This window comes from Leptosomus discolor, chromosome 1 (genome assembly GCF_034619465.1).
Source record: "Leptosomus discolor isolate bLepDis1 chromosome 1, bLepDis1.hap2, whole genome shotgun sequence".
NCBI classification, from domain to species: Eukaryota; Metazoa; Chordata; class Aves; order Leptosomiformes; family Leptosomidae; genus Leptosomus; species Leptosomus discolor.
This window is the reverse complement of record NC_141391.1, coordinates 48,221,263-48,242,557: the sequence shown is the minus strand read 5'-3', so window position 1 is coordinate 48,242,557 and position 21,295 is coordinate 48,221,263. Positions and strand designations below refer to the sequence as shown.

At 36.1% G+C, this 21,295-nt stretch overlaps 1 protein-coding gene across 5 annotated transcripts in view; it reads left to right on the top strand.

Moving 5' to 3' along the window:
• Nucleotides 1–21,295, top strand: part of RBM26 (RNA binding motif protein 26) — a 59,913-nt gene that overhangs the window by 15,990 nt on the left and 22,628 nt on the right. Inside the window, exons 4-15 of one of the 5 annotated variants that reach the window (XM_086476708.1) lie at nt 751–839; nt 1,445–1,656; nt 3,165–3,425; nt 5,923–6,162; nt 7,502–7,638; nt 8,001–8,160; nt 9,176–9,287; nt 10,094–10,253; nt 11,665–11,829; nt 15,312–15,443; nt 16,494–16,565; nt 19,862–19,990. In XM_086476708.1, the coding sequence (XP_086332834.1) occupies nt 751–839; nt 1,445–1,656; nt 3,165–3,425; nt 5,923–6,162; nt 7,502–7,638; nt 8,001–8,160; nt 9,176–9,287; nt 10,094–10,253; nt 11,665–11,829; nt 15,312–15,443; nt 16,494–16,565; nt 19,862–19,990 (1,869 nt within the window). Of the gene's footprint in view, nt 1–750; nt 840–1,444; nt 1,684–3,164; nt 3,426–5,922; nt 6,163–7,501; nt 7,670–8,000; nt 8,161–9,175; nt 9,288–10,093; nt 10,254–11,664; nt 11,830–15,311; nt 15,444–16,493; nt 16,566–19,861; nt 19,991–21,295 lie in introns of all 5 variants that reach the window. The other 4 variants (XM_086476702.1, XM_086476697.1, XM_086476688.1 and 1 more) reach the window with 4 other exon arrangements.

Below are 21,295 nucleotides of genomic sequence, written 5' to 3'. Positions count from 1 at the left end.
TACAGGATTTGTGCCTACTACGTTGAATACTGTTGCACAATTTCTCTAAATATAAGTGGGTGCTTCAAAGGTAAACCAAAATGCTTCTAACTAGGCAAATGTAAATAAAATTATTGAGCTGTGTAGGACTTTCAGTACAACCTACATTAGTTCTTTGCTTAGGATTGCTGTTGTAGTTATGTGTCCCTTTAATTCAGCATAAACCAGGCTGCCATTCCAAATGGTAGTCCTTATTCCTCCAGCTGCTTGATCTAGATAACGGCCTTATTATGACACAGGTGTTAAATGTTATTCTTTGACCCAGAAGAGTAGGTTTGTCCTTTTCGTTAGCAGCCTGGGTTTGGCTGCGTGCAAGTGTTTCACCGTGATCTGAACAAGCTAACTTGCTGATGAAGAAAAGACCTTACTGTGTCAATCATTGAATATTCATGTTTTCCCGGATCTGTCACGGCACCTTAGCATGGATTTTTGTCCACCTGTAGCAAAAGCAGATTTATTTTCAGTGCAGCACAGTAAGGATTGCTTGTTTCACTTTATTTTCTCCTAACCACACTTGGAATAGTCCTAGAAATAGAAAGCTAAGACATTACGAAGATTCTCTAATTGCATTAGCTGCAAAAATGTTGTTTCAGTTCAGTGTTACTGCTGACTTTGCTCAGCTTTTTGAGATTTTTGGGTTTATTTGATTGTGCAGAAGTCTCCATTATAGTGTACTCATGTTTTGATCTAATGTATATACTTCAAATTCAGATAGTTAAAGAGGAAGAGCGAGAGAAAAAGTTTTCTAGAAGATTAAATCACAGCCCTCCTCAGTCAAGTTCTCGCTACAGAGATACCAGGTAATAAATTTTGCTTAACCTCTTGTATTATATCAGTAATCATAGGGATTTGGATTTTTATGGTGTTACCAAATTAAATATTTTCTCTCTGTATGGTCACCTAATAAGCCTACAAATAAGACTTTTATTGCTCTTATACATATGTGGTTAAATGGCGAGTATGTAAGTGACAGTGTAAACTGTCTCTGGGTTGTGCAGAACTATCACATTTCAATTTTATGACTTGTTTTTGTGTTAGATTTGTGGTTTATATTACAACACTCTGCTCAGTACTGAGATTGAATTGTGATAATTTTGATTTAGAAGTCTTCTCTTCAGTAACTGTTGGGTTTTTGGTGCTTCTGACATGAGGAAGGTGCAGTATTGGGCAGAAACAGAATTTTACATATGATTTTTAAATCTTACGGATGGTAAAAGTAAAATGCATAAACCAAATAAAAGAATTTTAAAAGTCTTCTGAGAGGAAACGAAGTTAGAATAGTGAGATTACATTTGTAGCTTTTCTCTGGTTTTCTATTGCCATTTCTTGAGGTTTTTAATGGTAGTTAAGGTTTAAATTACGGCTTCTTAATTCTTGTAATTAACTTACAAAATTACATGTTTAGAAGCCGTGATGAAAGGAAAAAAGATGAACGCTCTCGGAAGAGAGATTATGACAGAAATCCTCCCAGAAGAGATTCCTATAGGGATCGATATAACAGAAGAAGAGGGAGGAGTCGGAGCTACAGCAGGAGTCGAAGTAGAAGTTGGAGCAAAGAGAGATTGCGGGACCGGGATCGAGACCGGAGCAGAAGCCGGAGCAGAACACGAAGCAGAGGTACCAACAGTTGGTCTCTAAAATACGGTGAATGTTGCCTACAAACTTTAGACACTAAACTTAAACACTATGTTCAAGATGTACTAATATTTCCTCTATTGTTCTCATTTCTTTGTTCAAATTTAGGTTGGTTTTCTGTGGAAATAAGGCTTATGTGATTATGTTTTCAGTGCCTGTTTTCCCCTCTTTCCCTCCTTTCTTCACTACTACCTTTGACTGCTGGCCACTTTTAAGCAATGTTGTCAGAGAAAAATCCAAGTTAATTGCATTTCATTAAGTTTTAGGAAACGGAATCTGTTTGGGAAGATACAGCAATTACTACCCATCTATGGAGGTAGAAGTGGCAGAAGTCACCTGTTTGACAGCAAATGACTTGTCAAGCAGAACAGTACAGCTCGGTTCTTTTTGTCTTCTCCCTTCCGTGGTGTTGTAGGGAAGGGATGAAATCATTACAGTAAATATTTGCAATTGCACACATATCTGTCGTTAAATAGCATGCAGCAGTTTAACTAAAAGATTACAATGTGGTTAAATCTTAATTTAAGGATTATTTTATGTAAACTGTAATGGTGATATCTTATAGACAATAACTTATAGTGAAAACATTGTTTCTTTTTTCTAAGCATATTAAGAAAAGCCTGGTCTACGACACTGTCATCTTTAAGACATTTTTATTAATGTTCCTTTAATGTGGGGTTATTTAAGTCTACCAGCTTCCTTCATGACAGAACTCTTCTGTCCTAACCTGGATACCTACTGTTTATTTGATGGTAATATTAGAAAATTAAGAGAATAGTTTGTATGTATTCAGAATAAAAGGTCATGTTACTGCTGTATCTGTCCAGGAGTGTTCCACATCTGTCAAGCTCTGTTATTTCTCCAGTCATGACAAAGCTTTGCATGCGATAAATATATGCATTTGAGTGCAGATAAAATGAAGAAAAACAACAGTAACAGTGTCTTGAGACATTAAAGTTGTGTAACGTGTAGTTTTCAAGTGGTGGTTACCTTTTCCTTGCCCATTGCTTCCCTTTATTTGGAATAACTTTCCATCTGAAGTTCTTAGAATGTATGCGTCACTACAGATGATGTACTCTGCTTTGAGTTAAATAGGGTTTCTGCTTTACTGAGGGTATGGCTGTTATTAAAATATCCCAGTGGCTGACTATGTACTTTTAAGATGATTATTTTTCTAATTAAGCCTTTGGAGTGTAGAATCATGGAGTAATTGAGGTTGGAAGAGACCTCTGAAGGTCATGTAGTCCAACACCCCTTGTCAAAGCAGATAAACTGGAGCAAGTTGCCCAGGACTCTGCACTTTGGTTATAAATAACTGAGGGTAGAGACTCTACAGGCACTCTGAGCAACCTGTAGAGCATTTCAATAATCATTTTTATATTTTGAGTTAAATAGATGTGGAATAAAGATACTTAGACAGGTTAGCGGCTGCTTTTGGTGACCTGTGCAGGAGGAATCGTCCAATGAGACTTTTTTTTTTTTCTTTACAGAAAGGGACTTGGGAAAGCCAAAATATGATATGGATAGAACAGATCCATTAGAGAACAATTATACTCCAGTTTCTTCTGTGACAAATATTTCGTCTGGCCACTACCCAGTCCCTACGCTGAGCAGCACTATTACTGTTATTGCTCCTGCTCATCATGGAAATAACACTACTGAAAGCTGGTCAGAGTTCCATGAAGAGCAGCTGGACCACAACTCTTATGGAAGACCTCCGCTGCCAAAGAAACGCTGTAGAGATTATGATGGTAAGTCTGTACTTTTATTAATTGTTTCCTGCAGCTATGATTGGCCCCTTTCTGAAAAGATTGAGGTAATTTTCCTTTCTTTTCCTGATCTCCTCTAATACTGTGTTTTTTCTATTACACAATTCTTGAATGCAAATTTTATCCCACTATTTATTAACTTAGCTTTTAGACAGCTTTCCTTATTAGTGTTTGTGTAGTTTTTTTAGTTAATAGAATTACTTCCTATAGATGAAAATTAGTATATTTATGTTAAAAAGTTATTAAATACAGTTTTATCCAGATTTTCCATCTTGCTTCATGTTCAAGCCAAATGCTGTTTGATAGTTTTGACCATGATTAGCACCTTACTGAACTCATAATTTTTTTTATTCCATCCTATATAAGAGGTAGTTTTTAACTAGGATGGTCTAGAGCTGCAACTCCCAGGCTCATATTAACTGATTTTTTTCTGTGTACGTGTTTGTTAAAATTGGGTGGGATTTTGTGCTTCTGTGTGTCTAAAGTTGTCATTTTGCATGTCTTGTGCCAAAATCCACATAGGAGGCTGCTGCAGTTGACAGTATTTTAGCTACATTCAGACAGTAAACCTGTTAGCTCAGGGGAATTTAAATTTCCCCCTGAAGTTTTTTCTGAGAGGGTTTTTTTTTGTTATGTACCACAACAACAAGTTTAAGATCTAGACCAGTTTACATTCAGAACTCTGATTAGAATAGAAATATTTTTAAGTGAAGAAAATGGGACGCTGAACTCTCAAGTGCTGGCAGAGTTGTGCTTGTGAAGAATAGCTCTGCCAGCATATATCACAGCAATGCTGTGGAGCAAGTACATTTGTGAAGGTGTAGTTTTGTTTGAAGTTTTCTTCTAGTGCAGACTGAGCGGCAGAACGTTGTGTCATGGTCTCCCAGCTCTTACGGGTTTTTTAGGAAGGAACAGAAAGTGGAGGCTAGTATACTTTTGAGATAACATAACAGTCTGTCTTCTATAGCAGCTTATTATTTCCAGTTTCTGAGTAAAAAGCCGGTGGTAATGTGTTGGGAAAACTCATAGAGTTGTCCTCAAATTTTTACTGGTAGGTTGTTTTTTTTTTTTTTTTTTCCTATGTTTCTGACTGTTACTAAAATCTTCCAGTAGATGTCCCATCCATTTGCTTTTCTCACGTCTGTTTCTCTCTTCTAAATTTATAAGCTCACCTCTCACTTTGGTGGCTAGCTGGTTCCAACATGCTGCTCTTGCTGTCTGCATTTCACATATTCTACTTGATCCTCTGCAGGACTTCTGTTTTTTCCTTCACGTTTCAATTTGTATGTTCTATAACTCTTCTTGAAGATGAGGTAACACAGAGTGCTTTTCAGCATCATGTTTTGAGGAAGTGGACGAACTCGGCTTTCTTCCTCTTTTATTGGAAGATGTTTTGAACTTTTCCACCATATTACATTGACTTGTATTGGTTTTTTTGTGGGGACTGTTGCTAAACAGATAATCACTGAATTGTTTGGGTTGGAAGGGTCATCTAGTCCAACCCCCCTGCAGTGAGCAGGGACATCTTTGACTAGATCAGGTTGCTCAGAGCCCCGTCCAACCTGACCTTGAAGATTTCTAGAGATGGGGCTTCTGCCACCTCTCTGGGCAACCTGTTGAAGTGTTTCACCACCCTCATTGTAAAAACTTCTTCGCAATACCTAGTCTAAATCTGTCCTCTTGTAGTTTAAAACCATTACTCCTTGGTCCTATTGCAACAGGGCCTGCTAAAATGTCTGTTCCCACCTTTCCTATAAGCCCACTTTATAGCTATAAGATTCTCCCTGGAGCCTTCTCCAGACTGAACAACCCCAATTCTCTCAGTGTTTCCTCATAGGACAGGTGTTGTGCATCCCTCTGATGGTTTTTGTGGCCCTCCTCTGGCCCTGCTCTGATGTTTTACTTGCATGTAAAATAAAGAAGTGAATGTATATTAATTATTATTTATATGTGTGTATTTCATATTTACATATGTGTATATACACAATACATATATATTGTAAATAACGAAATTTTTTGCTTTTGCATAATCACTTTAAACTATGGCAAAATATTCTAATTGTTCCTGAAATCATTGCAAAAGACAGAAAAGAATAGGAGTGAATTTTTCATGTTGGAATTTTGTAATGTTAACTTCTAACTTTAATAGGGGTTTCTCAATCCCGGTATCTGCACTTCTTACTTAGAAACATTTCATTCTTTGCTTTCACAGTTTGTTACAATTCAGTGCAGAATTAATTCTTCAAGAAACATCTAACTCCTGTATTTATTCTGCTACAACGTTGCTGCAATCTTCCTGTGTGCTGACTTTAAAAGTAAAGTTAAATGGTCAATTTGATTTCCTAATATAAATTTCTGCTGCATGTAAGCGTTTAATTTATAAACTGCTGCATTACATGTAGAATGTCTCCTATCTACTCTGAATCAAACTACAACTGTTGAATACTAACAATAATTCTTTTTGGATTTGATGTTTCAGAGAAGGGCTTCTGTATGAGAGGAGACATGTGCCCTTTTGATCATGGAAGCGATCCAGTAGTGGTAGAAGATGTGAATCTTCCTGGCATTCTGCCTTTCCCGGCACAACCCCCTGTTGTCGAAGGACCACCTCCTCCTGGACTTCCTCCCCCTCCACCAATTCTGAGTCCTCCTCCTGTTAACCTTAGACCTCCAGTACCACCACCAGGCCCCTTACCACCCAGCCTTCCACCTGTAACAGGTAATTAAAAAAGATTAAACCCCATTTTTTAGTAGAAAAGCCTGGATGCTACTTGGGTTATATGCAGAGCAAAAAGCAGCTGTATTTTAGAGAGTTCTATGCTCTACTATGGCATAACTTACCCCAGAATGATTGGTTTTTATGGTAATTGTTGCAAAGTTGATTGTTATAAAATTTGTATGTTAAATGTGGATCTTGAATATGGAATAATATTTTAATTATCTTTAAGCAAATACATGGCATGGCAAAACTCAGTTCCCTGAGTTTTACAGTGTAAGTTGTCCGAACCGTTACTGTTAGAGAAGGGAGAATCCTGGGAAAAACAGATACTTTGCATTTCATTTGTAGTAACAAAATTAAAGAGAATTCATGACTCTGTCAAATTTGTACCTGAAAAAGTAATTTGCAATTAATTTTGAAACTAAACTTGAAAAGTAACTAAGAAATAAATATTCTTCAACTTGTCTACTGTTGCATGAGAAAGTACTATGGCTCAAGCACTAAAACTTACATGAAGGCTAGTGTGCCTGGCTCTCATATATAAAACAGCAGTTTATTTTTCAGTTCTATTGTGTGGTTTAAAAACCATATTGCTTCGAAGTTTCTTAAACTGTTTTCTTTTTTAGTTGATAGTTTAAGTAAGGTCTGAATGTATTTATTTCACTTAGTATAGAGAGTAACTGTATTGCTTGAGTGATTGGTTCTGCCTCCATGTGGTGTGTGGAAAGTCCAAATAATGTGACTTCCTATCTTTTTCCAAAACCTCTTTTTTCCAGTGATTAAATTGAAGGTCAGGCTTTGACCGCTCAGCTGTGAAAGTGTCACGTTACATGTTGTAAAAAAGCTCAAACCAACCATACAAACAAAACAACCCCTCAGTTTTAAGAAGGATCCCTTTGCCTTTCTTCTTGGTAGAAGAGTACATTTCTTCTTGGGTGTTTGGAAAAATAATTTTGGTCAAATTACTTATTGTGATCATAGAATGTTTTTGTTATACACTATTAGAAAGTAGAATTTGTTTCTTTGAGGAGGTTTTATAGAGCTTGAAAGATTTTCTGTTGTGAAGATAAATACTGGGTTAGTAGTTAAATTTTGCTTGTAGAAAGAAGGCATTTGGACAAATGTTGAAGTATTCAAATGCTTTTCTCTGTAATCCAAGTTCTGAGTCATTGCTGGTGGGGATGGTTTCATTATAATGAATGGTACAGCATCATGTCTGTATACGTGCCCTGTCACACCCTTCTTTAAAGAGCTTTGGAAACATTTCAGATCAATTCTCTTATGTTTTGTAAGTCTAATGGATAATAAACGAATGCAGTGTTTTCGTTTGTTTTGACAGGACCACCCCCTCCACTTCCCCCATTGCAGCCTGCTGGCATGGATGCCCCCCCAAACTCAGCAACTAGCTCAGTTCCTACTGTTGTTACAACGGGTATTCATCACCAGCCGCCTCCTGCTCCACCCTCTCTTTTTACAGCAGGTGTAGTACTGAGGCTTTGCCCACAAGGTTTGCTAAATAGAATAACATTGATTCATATTATATTGTACTTTTTAGAGATTATAATTTCATAGTTTGGGAGAATAAATTTTTATCATTTAGACTATGACAGTAACCTCTTTTTTTCTAACTTAGTTCAGGGCAGAAGTAAAATTTGCATGTAAAATATAAATCTTGCTGTGGAATAATAATTTTCATTGTGTTTAAGCAGAAAACTTGGCATGGCAGTTTTTTTAGGATAGCTGTTATACAACTCTTCCATTGTAACTGTATCTTTTTAATTAAATGGAATACTGTGTTTGAAACCTTAGGGGTTTTAACTGCAATTTATTTTAATTAGACATTTTTTTTGTTACCAGAAACGTATGACACAGATGGCTATAATCCAGAAGCTCCAAGTATAACAAATACTTCAAGACCTATGTATAGACATAGAGTGCATGCCCAAAGACCAAATTTGATAGGGCTCACGTCAGGTGATATGGATCTACCACCCAGAGGTATGCTCTCAAAGCTATACTTCCTTACTTTAGCCAGTTTTCTTACATTGCAGGTTGAGGCGGTTTTCGGAGAATGTAATATTAGAAAAACATTGCATTTTTTAAAGTCTTCTGGAGTTAAGAGAAATTTAATTGAATGAGGAATTATGCTCATAGTTGCTCTGTGTGTGTATTTTTACAGGTAAAATGAAATCTCTTGCTAGGGTAATGCACAGTTTACACTTGGCTGTAATAACTAGTCACTTTGTACATCTTTTACACAGGAAAACGTTAATGTTTTTGTAACAATCTTAGGATGATTTTTGCTGTGGAGAGGAGTAATTTTTATCTGGTAGCAGGCAGTTACGCATGAGTGATCTTAACCTCATAGTTCCTGTGGCCCTGCAAAGCAGCAGCACACAAAATGAGAAGGGAAGAGGGATAAACCAGATTTTTTTTTTAATGTGGTTTTGTTTACATTTACATGTATTTGTATTTAAACTTAATATGTTTCTGTTGGTGTATTTTCAGTGAGGAGTCCCCCAATATGATTCCTGTTCTTCAGCAAGAGCCACTCCTCTCCCACCCCATCCCTGAATCTTGCTCCTAGGTGTTAGTGCTCTGGAGTACTGTACATTTCCTATCATGAGCATTTTTGTGTGTGCCATCTAGTAGTAGGTTGGAGGTGTTAGCAGATATGGTGTGAGCCTCAGAGTATTGTGTGGGACATTTGAATCAGTGAGTGCAGTCATCTTGAGGCAGATGCCTTCTGTCACACCTCTTTTGTTTTCCTTGTGTGATGTTAACTGTGACAAAATGAAAGCTATTAGCTGTTTTGATGTGTCACAACATCTGTTGATAGTTAAGAAGAAAAGCATGTGACCAAGATTTAATTCAGTTTGAACAAGGATCATTGTAATTTCAAAATAAACAATTGTGGTTTTCAATACAAATTCAGTGTGAGCAGAATACCTTTTTACAATCAAATACACAGAAAATACAAAAAATATTATGAAATCTTCTCGTCTGTTTACAGAAAAACCTCCCAATAAAAGTAGTATGAGAATAGTGGTAGATGCTGAATCCAGGAAAAGAACAATTGGTGCAGGGGATGGTGGAGTTCCTACAAAGAAGACTTGGTTTGACAAGTGAGTGATCATTAACACAAGGTTGGCTTAACAGTTGGAATTCCATGGAACTCTTTTCTGTAATCTGAGAAACATATATAAATCTATATAAGTTGCAAGCAAGTTAAACTGTGAATAAGCGTACTGTACTAAAATAAATCACGTAAGAGTGATCTTTATTTGACTGTCTTCTCTCAAAGGCGGTATAGAGATAGCTGAAGTTGCTTTGGATGATACCGAGATCTACTCCCTGAAAGCTGGAATAATCTAAGAAACAGAGAAGCTGCATTGTGATGGTTGTTAGAGATGAATTATTTTAGTTTTCAAATGTGAATTGTATCACTGCTTTTTTGGTTTGAGTAGCCAGGTATGTTACTGACAGAAAATACATTTCAGTGCTTAGTGTCCAGATATACCTGGGGTGACGAAAGGTTAGAAGGGATTTTAAGAGATTACTGGGACTGAGGAGAGCCTTGAAGTAATAGTCATTTGAAACATTAGTGGGGAGATTCTGTGGAATAGCTGAGAAATAGTTTTTGGAGAGAAGCAGTGTGGAAGTCAAGACTTACTAACACAGGCAAATTATTGTGAATTATCTTGCAGATTTATGTGCTGGGATATGCTGAGAGTATTGGTGGGGAAAACTGCAGGTGTATGGGCCTGTGTGCTGTACTTTTCTACAATTTTCTAAAATTACAAATTTTTTTAGGTCTGCAGATCTTTTTCTCTATGTCTCATACACAGAAGCTCCTCTGTAAGCGTATACAATTTAACATTGAGTTTGCTAGCTTGCTATGGATTTCTGGCTTGATTTTTATTTATTGCAGGCAAAATTTTAACAGGACAAATAGTCCAGGTTTCCAGAAGAAGGTGCAGTTTGGAAATGAAAATACAAAACTTGAATTGAGAAAAGTTCCCCCAGAACTTAACAATATCAGCAAACTTAATGAGCACTTCAGTAAGTTTGGAAACTTAGTCAACTTGCAGGTAAGAGTCAACTAAGAGAAGGCAGTATGCTTTGAATTAATGATACAAGTAGTTGCTAAAAGGAGAATGCCAGGTTTTTTAACTGGTTCCCTGAAACGGTTCTCGTTATTTTCCTAACTTGTTTCTTAAACAGAATCTCACTGTTTTTAATGGAAATGTCATTGAAGAAGCAGAAGTGAAATGTTCTAGTCTTCTAGATTTTGAACAAATGTTTTCCTCATGGATGAGGCTTTAAGATACATTGTTTAAAACATTGAAAACTGATTGGAAGTGTTTTTCTTTTGCCCCTTTTCTCAAGTTTGGATCTGATATCATAAACCCTCTGTATTTTTTTGAGATAAATTGTAAATACAGAAAACTTGTATTTTTCATCCAGAAAGCAGTCCTTGTGATATAATTGCTTTCTAGTCCCATAGTAGTGGCAGTTTGTGCCTTAAAATTACTTCATGGTTATTCTGAGTGACCCACATTTATAAACAGAAATAAGCAAACAATTAAAGAAAGATCTGAAAGAGCTGCAAAGAACTAGGGCCTTTGATATACGTTGATATTACATATTGCAGACTGTATGTGTAATGTCAGTATTTCATATCCAGTCTCTAAGCCACTCCGTCTGATCTTTCGTCATGCTTCATTATCAACAAGTTTCAGATGCTGGCTTGTGTTTTTATGTACGCTTTCTTGTTTGCACTGGGAGATTGAATGAGGAGGTGTAATAGAGTATTGTTGTGCACACTGGTACAGTACAAGGTAAACCTCCTGTGCCTGTCTGAACACTGAGGGGAATTTAAATCTCTCGTAATTGCTCTTAAATATTCCTTAAGCCTTTCCATAGTTATCTCAGAATATGTCTGGATTAGCAGGCAGTATAATTTCAGTAAGGCAAATAAAATTGTGTGGATGAGTATAGAGAGACAGAGAGAGATGCAGATAGATATTACAAGCTATGCTCTTCTTCCAAAAGGTATAATTTTGTCCTTTGAAGGTATCTAAAATAATATGTTGATGCTCAAAGGAGGAAAACAAAAATGAACTTTGTTGTCTAGCTCTGATGTATTAACTGACCCCTGAATTTTTTGTAGCAATTTTCTTCAGTGATGCTTCCTCTTGTCTTTCAAACAACTAGTCATATTTGCAACTAGAAACACTGTTTGACTGTTTAGGTATTTTACTACAGTTTGTTTGTTTCGGGTTTTTTAACTATTCTTAAAGTTTATTTGCTTAATCTCAAGGTTGCTTCTTGATACCAGGCTTTTCAAACAGAATCATGAGTGGGAAGTATGTATCTAATGACCTATATTTGGTTTAAACTGTAAACTTCTGAGCCTTGAAACTAATGATTTTATGATAATTGAGACACAAATGAAAATCCTACATGCAGTAAGTCTTGTTCTTCCATTTTAAATCTTAGGTTGCATATCAAGGTGATCCAGAAGGTGCCCTTATTCAGTTTGCTACACACGAGGAAGCAAAGAAAGCTATATCGAGTACAGAAGCAGTATTAAATAATCGTTTTATTAAAGTTTATTGGCATCGAGAAGGCAGTGCACCGCAAATCCAAACTACCACACAGAAGGTAGAGGATCCAAGTCTGTTCTATCTAGAATGTTATATTTTACATAACCTTTTAAACATTTTAAAAAAATGTTTACAGAAAGTAAACTAAGTAGCTTTGAAATAATGAATACTTTATGTAATTATTTTCAAGAGTTACTTTTTAATTGTAGATTCTTTGACCTCAGATATAAGGTTCAGGATTTGATTAGCAAAATAAGACTGAAGGTATTTAAAGAAAGCCCTTCTGTGACTTATGGAGAATTCCACTCTGGTGTCATCTCACGTGAAGCAAGATTTGATGCTACTGTCTGCTGAATAACATCTATTTTGCTTTAACTAATGCAGGCTTTTTGTTTTCTTCTGATGAACACAAGTTGTATTTCTTTTCTTGGAAGATAATCTCCATTTTCTTCCAAAAGGGGCTGTTTTTCTCAGTCTTTTCCTTTTTCCTTTCCTGTTGAGCATGCATACTGCTATAGAAAGTAGCAGCAGAATTTGTTTTACACAAAAGTACCTATATGTATATACAGATACACAGAGACACGTAGAGAGAGAAAACAGGCAAAAAACAGTGTAAGAGGAGAGCTGCATTAGAGACTAATGTTGTGGGAGTGGATCAGGGACATTTTGCTTTTTAAGTACAGAGGGAGGTGCTGATCTCTCTGGTGTCCAGTGACAGGACGCATGGGAGTGGTTCAAAGCTGCTTCAGGGGAGGTTCAGACTGGACATTAGGGAACATTTCTTTACTGGGGGAGTGGTCAGGCACTGGAACAGGCTTCCTAGAGAGGTGGCCGATGGCCCAAGCCTGTCAGTGGTTTAAGAGACATTTGGACAGTGCCCTTGATAACGTGTTAGCTTTTAGTCAGCCCTGAAGTGGTCGGGCAGTTGGACTAGATGATCACTGTAGGTCCCTTCCAACTGACCTATTCTAATCAATGCTTTTGGATTGAATTGCACAGTGGAGCACCTATTGGTAGTTGTCGTGTGCATAGTAGCATTTGGCAACTTTTTAAGAATATGAAACAGCAAATAACTGTTGTGGAGCTTAGATTTGTAACCTGTGGCAAGCCAAATCAGATTTGTTAACAGGCATAGTGGCTCCACTCAAACATAAGACGAAGCTTGGATTCTCCCAGGTTGTGTAGATTGTTGGATAGAGTCTTGTCAGTTAGCTCCCAGTGTAGCAAGTCCTTGTAACTACTTGTGTCTCTTGCTTTGTTGGATTTGCTGTCAGTGTGGAACACCGTGTTCTATGCTTAGAAAACATGAGGCAGGCTCTGTAGAAGAAATGATGGCTTATTTATGTACGCTGATCTATTGAAAAATGAGTTGTTAAGAGGATTCTTTCCACTGCTGCTCTAAGTTTTGAATTTCTTCTTTCTCTGGATGGTGTATGTCGTCATAATTCAGAGTCAATGACCCAGTTTTCCGTAGCAATCCTGCTGTAGGGCATTTTAACAGTGTCCTTTCTCTCCTTCTTTTGTAAGAAATGCCCTGCTTTTCTTCTACAAAAAATGCAGTTTTAACAACACCTTTCTCACTGTCTCACCAGTTGTCATCCTTTAGATTCGAGTTTGGAATCAAATTTATAAATATCATTGATGCTTGATCTAAACTAGTGCTACTCAAAATGGTATTTATTTTCTAAGCTTGATTTACATCTCATCAGCCAGAAGAGGGCAGTGGAGTCTGTAATTTGCATTCATACAAACATTACCACTCTTGAGAAGGGTAGCTTGAACAATTATAGCATAATCAGCAAATAAGTTGATGGCAATCCAGTTTGGAGTATTAACTGTGTGTTTCCAAACAAGTATCTGATCTGTGTTTTTTATTTTGGAAAACATAAATTTTACTAGCTTCCAAGCATACCACCTTTGGGAAGTTAACTTTGATGGTTTGAGAACGAATTTCCTTTGGTACCAGGTGACAGTATTAAGGGTTCCTACTTCACAAAGGACAGCATGTGTCAGGTGACTACGATCTGAGGTCTGTCTGGGCTGATAGAGGGCACACAGTGACAAGAAAAAATTAAACAGGAAATTAAAATTTTAACTGCAATACTTTCATGTTCTTCTACCCCAACATGAAACAATTACCGCATTGTTGAGTCAATATACAGGTATTTTTAATTCATAAGCCTTTCAGGAGCAAGAGTGTTTACTTCTCTTTTCATTGAAATTAATATTTAGTATCATATCTACAAGTAGTATGGAAACTTTTGTTACAGTACTTCACATACTATAAGTATCTGAATTTTTGTTGAGATTTCCTGTGTATTAATTACAGATGAATTAATTTCACCTGTATTTATAATGATTTTCCAGACAGACTTTTTGTTAGGCGCTAAAGAGGCTTTTGAATTTTTTTCAGTGTAAAATCGCTTGGCTTTTAACTTGTCCCTTCCATGGTATCTGGTCCTGCACAATTTCCTTAGCATTGCTGTTTCCTCAGCAGGATTACTTTGGAAAATTCTTACTGTGGAAATTCTGAAAGAAGTGAAAGTACTTAGTGAAGATGGTGGGGGTCAACCATAATAAATCATCAAATAAAAGGCGTCTGCCAGGAAGCAGAAATAATGTGCTCTCCACATCTCTGGTAGATTAAAAAAAAAAAGAAGTACTGGGCTTGAAAGGCAGCCTTTTAGGCTAGATATTAAAAAACATTTTCTAATGCTAAAGGGTACTGAGACAGTTTTGCCTAGAGAGGCAATAGGACCTCTTTCATTGGAAAACTGTAAGAACTAGATAGATACTGTCAGTAACGGCTTAGGTATCACTGACTTTGCACTGGAGTGGAGGAATGGATTAGGTGACCTCCCGAGGGTCGTAAATATAGCAGGAAGCTTGCTTGGAAGCATATTTTTTTTGGTCTTAAGTGTTTAATGTTTTTGTCAAAGAAAAAAAGGCAAAGTATTAGCTGTCAGAGTATATCCGTGGTAGGTTCAAAGATTAGCTGCTCTGTTTTGTTTTTCCTTAGTCCATGACTGCATGTCTCCATATACTTCTTTCTTTTTCTATTTTGTCCAAGTTAAACACATAGGAGATGAAAAGTAACATATCGCTGTAAAAAGCCTTTACCATACAAGTTTGTATTCTTCCTTTCCGTAACTAAGTGGTTGATGATGAAAGATTTGTGAAAGGAATCAGAAGACTGCTTGTAACTTTTTATTCAGTTCTAACAGGTGAAAATTAAGATAGTTGAAGTAGACATGATTCATAGAAATAGACCAGAGTTATTTGCTCTCTTCTGTGAGCTGCAAGTGCAAAATAAATGTTACTGTGGTATGCACTACACAAATAGTCAGTATAACATCCTGAATCTCATGAAGTGGGTTTTTTTGCCATCAGGTGAAAGAGCTGTTGAATGATAGAAAGGGAGAAGAGTAAATCTAAATGCCATTGCAGCAATTTCATTGTGTATTTATTGAACTGCATTTGTCGCAGTCTTTTGTTGTTAATATTATGATGTGCTTTTTTGGGGGTGGTGTGGTGTTACAGGTAATACAACCCTTAGTTCAGCAACCTAGTTTACCGGTAGTGAAACAATCCGTAAAGGAGCGATTAGGTCCGGTACCTGCAAGTAACATTGAACCTGCAGAAGCCCAGAGTGCCAATACAGAAGTCACTCAGGTATGTATGATAGTCAAAAAATCAGTTCTATATTTTTCTTTCTGTAATAGGTTCCATAGTGTATGAATGTATCTTACTACATTCGTGTAATTACTCATGTAGTGCGAGTACATCTTTACTACTTATAAGTGCATCTAATTTGATTTTGAGTAGTGGTTTGATATTAAAGTTTTCCTCAATGCAATGGTATTTGGCTTTCTTACCCAAGCATGGTACTTAATTCTTAGTATCATAGCTTTTACTTAGTTAAAAAAAATAAAAAACAATACAAAAGACTGAAAATATTTCAGTAATGTTGTGTTAAATTGCAATTTTTCGATTTCAAAATAAAGTTGATTTTTATCCATAGAACTGAAAGCTATCAGTTTAATATTATATCTGTTAAACAGCTAAAACCGTTAGAGATGGATGCTCAGCATCTGAAAGTGTTTTCAGTATTTGTACATCACCCTTAACACAAGGAAGAACGTAACCGCAATACTGATATATGAATAATGACAGAATGTGGCACGTTATTCCCATTAGAAATAGCCTTTAAATTTTTACTATGTTAGAAGTGTTTCATTATTAGCATTGTGCAACTACTTTAGTTTTACTTCTGAAAAGGAAGACCATCACACTTCAGAAAACATTTGTTGCTTAAATTCAAAGAACAACTTTCTGCAAATAGATGCTTGCAAATAGCAGGTTATAAAACACAGAAACAGAAGTGTATTTTAAAGGGCCTGTGTAGATAATCCTCTGCCAGACAGCATGTCATGAACTTCTTGCAAAAAAAAAAAAAAATAGTATAATCTTTGATTCAAAATTTAGCTTTGTATTTTTCTTACCCAGTCTATAGGTGTATATTAACTGTAAAATCAAATATCTAAAATTCATTTTATCAGCTGCTTTAATACTATTTTTCTTGTACCATTGCTCAAAAGTCTATGGTTTTATTAGTTAAATATGTTTTTTTCTAAATTCCTAACATTTGGAATTACAGAGGTAACGGTAAAATATTCATAAAATAAGGTATATTTGAACTGTAATTTTGTTTTGTTTTCTTAGAATGTGACTAAATTATCTGTGAAGGATAGACTGGGTTTTGTGTCAAAGCCAGTTACTCCAACAACTGAAAAGGTAAGAGAATCACACAGAATCAGAGAATAGTAAGGGTTGGAAGGGACCTCTGGAGACCATCTAGTCCAACCCCCCTGCTAAAGCAGGTTCACCTAGAGCAGGTTGCACAGGATCGTGCCCAGGCGGATTTTGAATGTCTCATATTCTCCTCCTCTCATATTTATTTAATTTCAGCAGAATTAATTTTGTTATAAAATCCCCTGTGTCAGTATTAAGTTTGTTTCATAACTATGAATAAAGTTACGTGTTAAAGGTTAGTTTTATGAAGTATAATATATCGAAACTCAGCTTAGCAGATGGCCAAATGATTATAAGACGAATAAAACATCTAGGACAGAAGCTGCTATTCTATGGGTTTTGTTTTAACATAGTAGGTTCCATTTATTCAGTCATGAAAATAACTAGGTATGTTCCAGGATCCTGAGTTGTTAGAAGAATACAGAAATAAATTTTAAAAATAAATACATTTTGAATAAATAAATCAATTATTAAAAAATAAATAAATTCACTACATACGAATTTATAGAAAGCCTTTCTATAGAAACGTTTTTGGGCTTTTGTGTTTCTTAAAAGGTGATGCTGTAAATTTTTACCCTCTTATTTGGTCTTACAATTTGCAGTACTTGTGAAAAGATAAAAATGGAAATTAATCAGTATAGAAAGGACAGAGAGGTAAGGTGGGAAAGGTGCATCTGAATTGTGGTTATGAGTTACACATTTTGCCCAGGGGTTGCAATTTTCAGAACGCGGAGTTTGTTGATGCGTTTACTTCAGTAGTGAAGTTCATGATACATGTTTCCAGATCTCTTTAGTACTTTAGGAGATGGCCTTCCCCAGTATTTATAACATTTATTTGAGACGACTTTTGGTAGAAAGGCAGCCAGTTTTACCCGGTAATAAGATGCCTCTGCCTAGGTACCTATCTTTTTTATTGGTAGTTAGCTTGACCTGAAATGAATGAAGTATCCACTGCATTTTCCCCCTGCCCCCTTATGCTGTGGCAGTTGATGCATTTAGTGTAATCTAACAAGTAAAGTTCACTCCAAAGATACTACACTGTACTTAGCTTACAGAGGTAACAATAATTAATGCTGAATTGTAAGTGTAGAGGATGTCTCTTTGACTCATTTAAAGCTGAGCAGTCTACTTAAATGCACTGATCTTGGCTTCTTGCCTATCTATATTTTGTTGTTGATTTGATTAGTTTCGTTCTTGTTGCTCTAAATTAGTTGGAGATAAATATTTTACTGTGTGTTCCTGAACTACATTTTACATACATACTATTTACTTTAGAAACTGGAAGTCTGCATCAGTTTGAGTGGAAATACTTTTTTTTGTCTCCTTGTTCCCTAAGAGTTGAGTTATCCTGAAACACTTTTCTACAAAGAGTAAATCCATGCCAAAATGGTTTTCCGCTGTGTTGTGTTATAGTATGGACTGATTTTGGTTAACTGATGGGCTGTTCAGTGGACTGGTTGTGAAGCAGCAGTTTCTTTTGTCATTTTTAGTAGACTTCTGAAGCTTGGTTTGACCTGTTTTTACCTACGACTGTCCCTTTACCACGAAATACCTTCCTTAGTTTGCAGTGATAACACTTTATAATAATTAAAAATTAAATGGTTGACAGCTGTCAAAAAACATAGATGTCCTGTCCTAGATGGTTTTTTGCTTCCAAGTGCAGGATTGGACAAGAACTTTCCAGTAAGAAAGTAGGTTGCTATGCTTCCCAAAGAGCAGGAGAAAAAAGGAGACAAAATGTCATCGTGAGGCTTTTTAAGATCTGTATAGGGACTTGCAATTTATGAATTGCGAAGAGATTCTCACTATTCTCTTGAATAGTATTAAGAAATTTAATGTGTTGCTTCTTGCTCTTCTGTGTTAGTTGATGCAGGTACATCTGCTGTGGCTTCTCTCTCCTTACAAAGAGATGAGGAAGCACGGTTTGCTCTGCCATGAAGACAGTTCAGGGCAAAAGGAGTGTGTCAATATTTTTGTCTTTACTTGTTCTTCTGTTTGTTTGTGATGTAGCCTGTCCTAAAGCTACTTTGTAATAGCAACGATATGATTGGGATGTGCATACATTCATGTGCTTTAATAAGTTTAAAAAAAAAAAAATCCTTCATTTCCTTTTTAATGGCCTGCTTAGAGCATTTTATATTACCTTTATAATACCCCATAACATGCTTTGATATTTTTTCTTCTCCTCTCTGCACTGCCTACTCTAGAAAATACTTTACTGTGGAAAGAAATAGTATAAATAGCACAACGAAATGAAAAGCTTTTATATGAAGCATTCTTGTTGTAAATTCTTCTGATCTCTTAATCTTTACTGTCTTTCTAATGTTTCTTGGCTGTCTCCTTTTTCTCTCCTGTTGATGGGCATTGTGTCTGTTTTATGAAGTGCATGGTAACCAAGAGACTCTGCATGCGTCTTTTAATTTTCCACATGTATATATATATAAAGTATTTTTTAACTCCTGGAAATGGTACCAATTGCATAATTGCAGTGATTTGCTAACAAGGCGGGACAAGATCATGCCTGTATTATCATCTCCAGCACTTAGCCATGGATTTTTCAATACTACAATGACCAAAATGTCCTTTAAGGAGCATGATAAGAAAACAGAATAGTCCAATAGTGCAATAGAGAGGTTGTGAAGGAGACAACTGGGTTCTCAGTAAGTCATGCAGAAATTTGATACCTCATTACAAGTGTAGGAAAGAGAGCAAAGAGACATGGGAGTCTCTTCCTTTGCTGTACCATGTTGAAGACTTCCTTGTACTTGAGTTACTTCTTGTTGGTTGTGCAACCTCTGCTTCGCACAAACGGCATATGACAAGGAACTATTGTATCTACTTTGGACCTTAGTCTCTAAAATTATGTTGAATTTTTACTTGGAAAATTCATGCAGCCATGAAAAACTGTATTTTAAACTTCAAAACGAAGAAGAAAAACCTCAGTTATTCTTGGGAAAATCTCAGTCTTCTGTTTCTTTAATTATGCTCAAATATGTAGACTTTTATATATTTGAAACTTGGAAGTACGTACAAAATCTCAATGGAAAGGATTTGTAGCTGATGTTTATAATTCTTCTATATCTGATGTGGTGCTGCCTCTTTAAAAATTGTGTAACTTCAGCAACTCCAAATATAATGGTTACACCAAATTTTTATATTCCATATCATCAAAACAGGCAAAAGAAAAGACACTTATATATTTTTAAGCACTCATGTTTTTTTTTTTAAAAAACAATTGAAATTCACTGGCAAAAAAATAAAATCATTTCCTCCTATAGGTTTTATCCACTTCTACTGGCTTGACAAAAACTGTGTACAACCCTGCTGCTTTGAAGGCAGCACAGAAATCTTTGCCTGTTGTTTCCACTTCCGTGCTAGACTCTAATGAAGCACAGAAGAAAAAACAGGTAAATTAAATATGCTTCTTTATGAAATGGACCTAGATTGGGAACTTGTGACCACTAGAGATAGTGCACTATGTATATCCATCTCAAGAGCATAGATGAAACTAGTTATAAGATTAAATTCACTATAATGGTTTAATTTCAAAGGACAAGAACATTCAGTGTTGTTTTGTTGTTTTTTCAGTCTATGTTCAGGCAGTGTAAGCGGGTTTAAAACTCTCTAGAAGTTCAAACCCTTTTTCCTGGAAGCAGAATCTCCATGTTGAGGCATGAATTGTCTATTGTGAGTGAGAAGGAATTGCAGTATAGTCACTATTCTTCTCTCTAAAGCCTTTCTGGAAGTGGTCTTTATTATCATCAAACTGGCCTTTATTCTCAGTGTGTTTTGTACTTGTCACCAAAATTGTTTCTTCACTTAAGAGAAGTGTATGGCTCTGCATTTTATTGTTTCCAAACGGTAGTTCTCCTGGATCCATTTTTATTTTTTTGCATAGTACTAGGTATTCTCTTTTTTTTGATGTTAGAGAGGAAATGCAACAAAAATGTATTTAGCCTTGAACAGGTCACTCAGCTGTAGTTTAGCTTGCTTAGAATTTTCAAAAGAGCCCAGTAAAGCTCCTTTTTCAGGTTTATTCTTATCACTTAGAAAAACTAAATGTAGAACAATGTTTATCCTACCACAAACTGAGAGTTCAATACTAAGTTACTTTCAAACATAGGTATTGAAAGCAGTGTAACTGCCAAACAAAGATTTTAGCCTATTGATAGACTTACTTCTGTAACTAATGTCTAATATTATTTGAAACAGCAGTTTGTAGCTGCTTGTCAGTTATGACATTGATCCAGACTTCAAAGAAATCACGTCTAATTTTAGGATTTCATTTCATATTTGTCCCCTAAAACATGTTTTTCAGAATTAGAGCCTTTACCTTTCAAGTTAGGATGCTAAGTGCCTGTGAAATGGCAAAAAGTTTGTAATAAAATTATTGACCCGTCATAACAGCTGTAGGGGTATTTTTTGAGAGAAGACACTGAAGACATGCTAAGCGATTGGCTCTTTTTTCATGTGGTTTTGTGCTCCGTCCTCTGTTCAGAGATTTCTATTACAATATACTAGTACTTGTGGAATAACATGATTTTGTGGGACTCACTCCCTTCTTTCTTCCTGTCTCCCTAGTTTTTCTTAGCATTCATCCCCTCATCTTATCTTCCCTTTCCCTTCAGAAAAATGATTGCACACTGTATTGCAAAACTAACATTTCATGCAGCAGAATTTGTCAGTATTTGGGAAGACATACAGAAACCTAA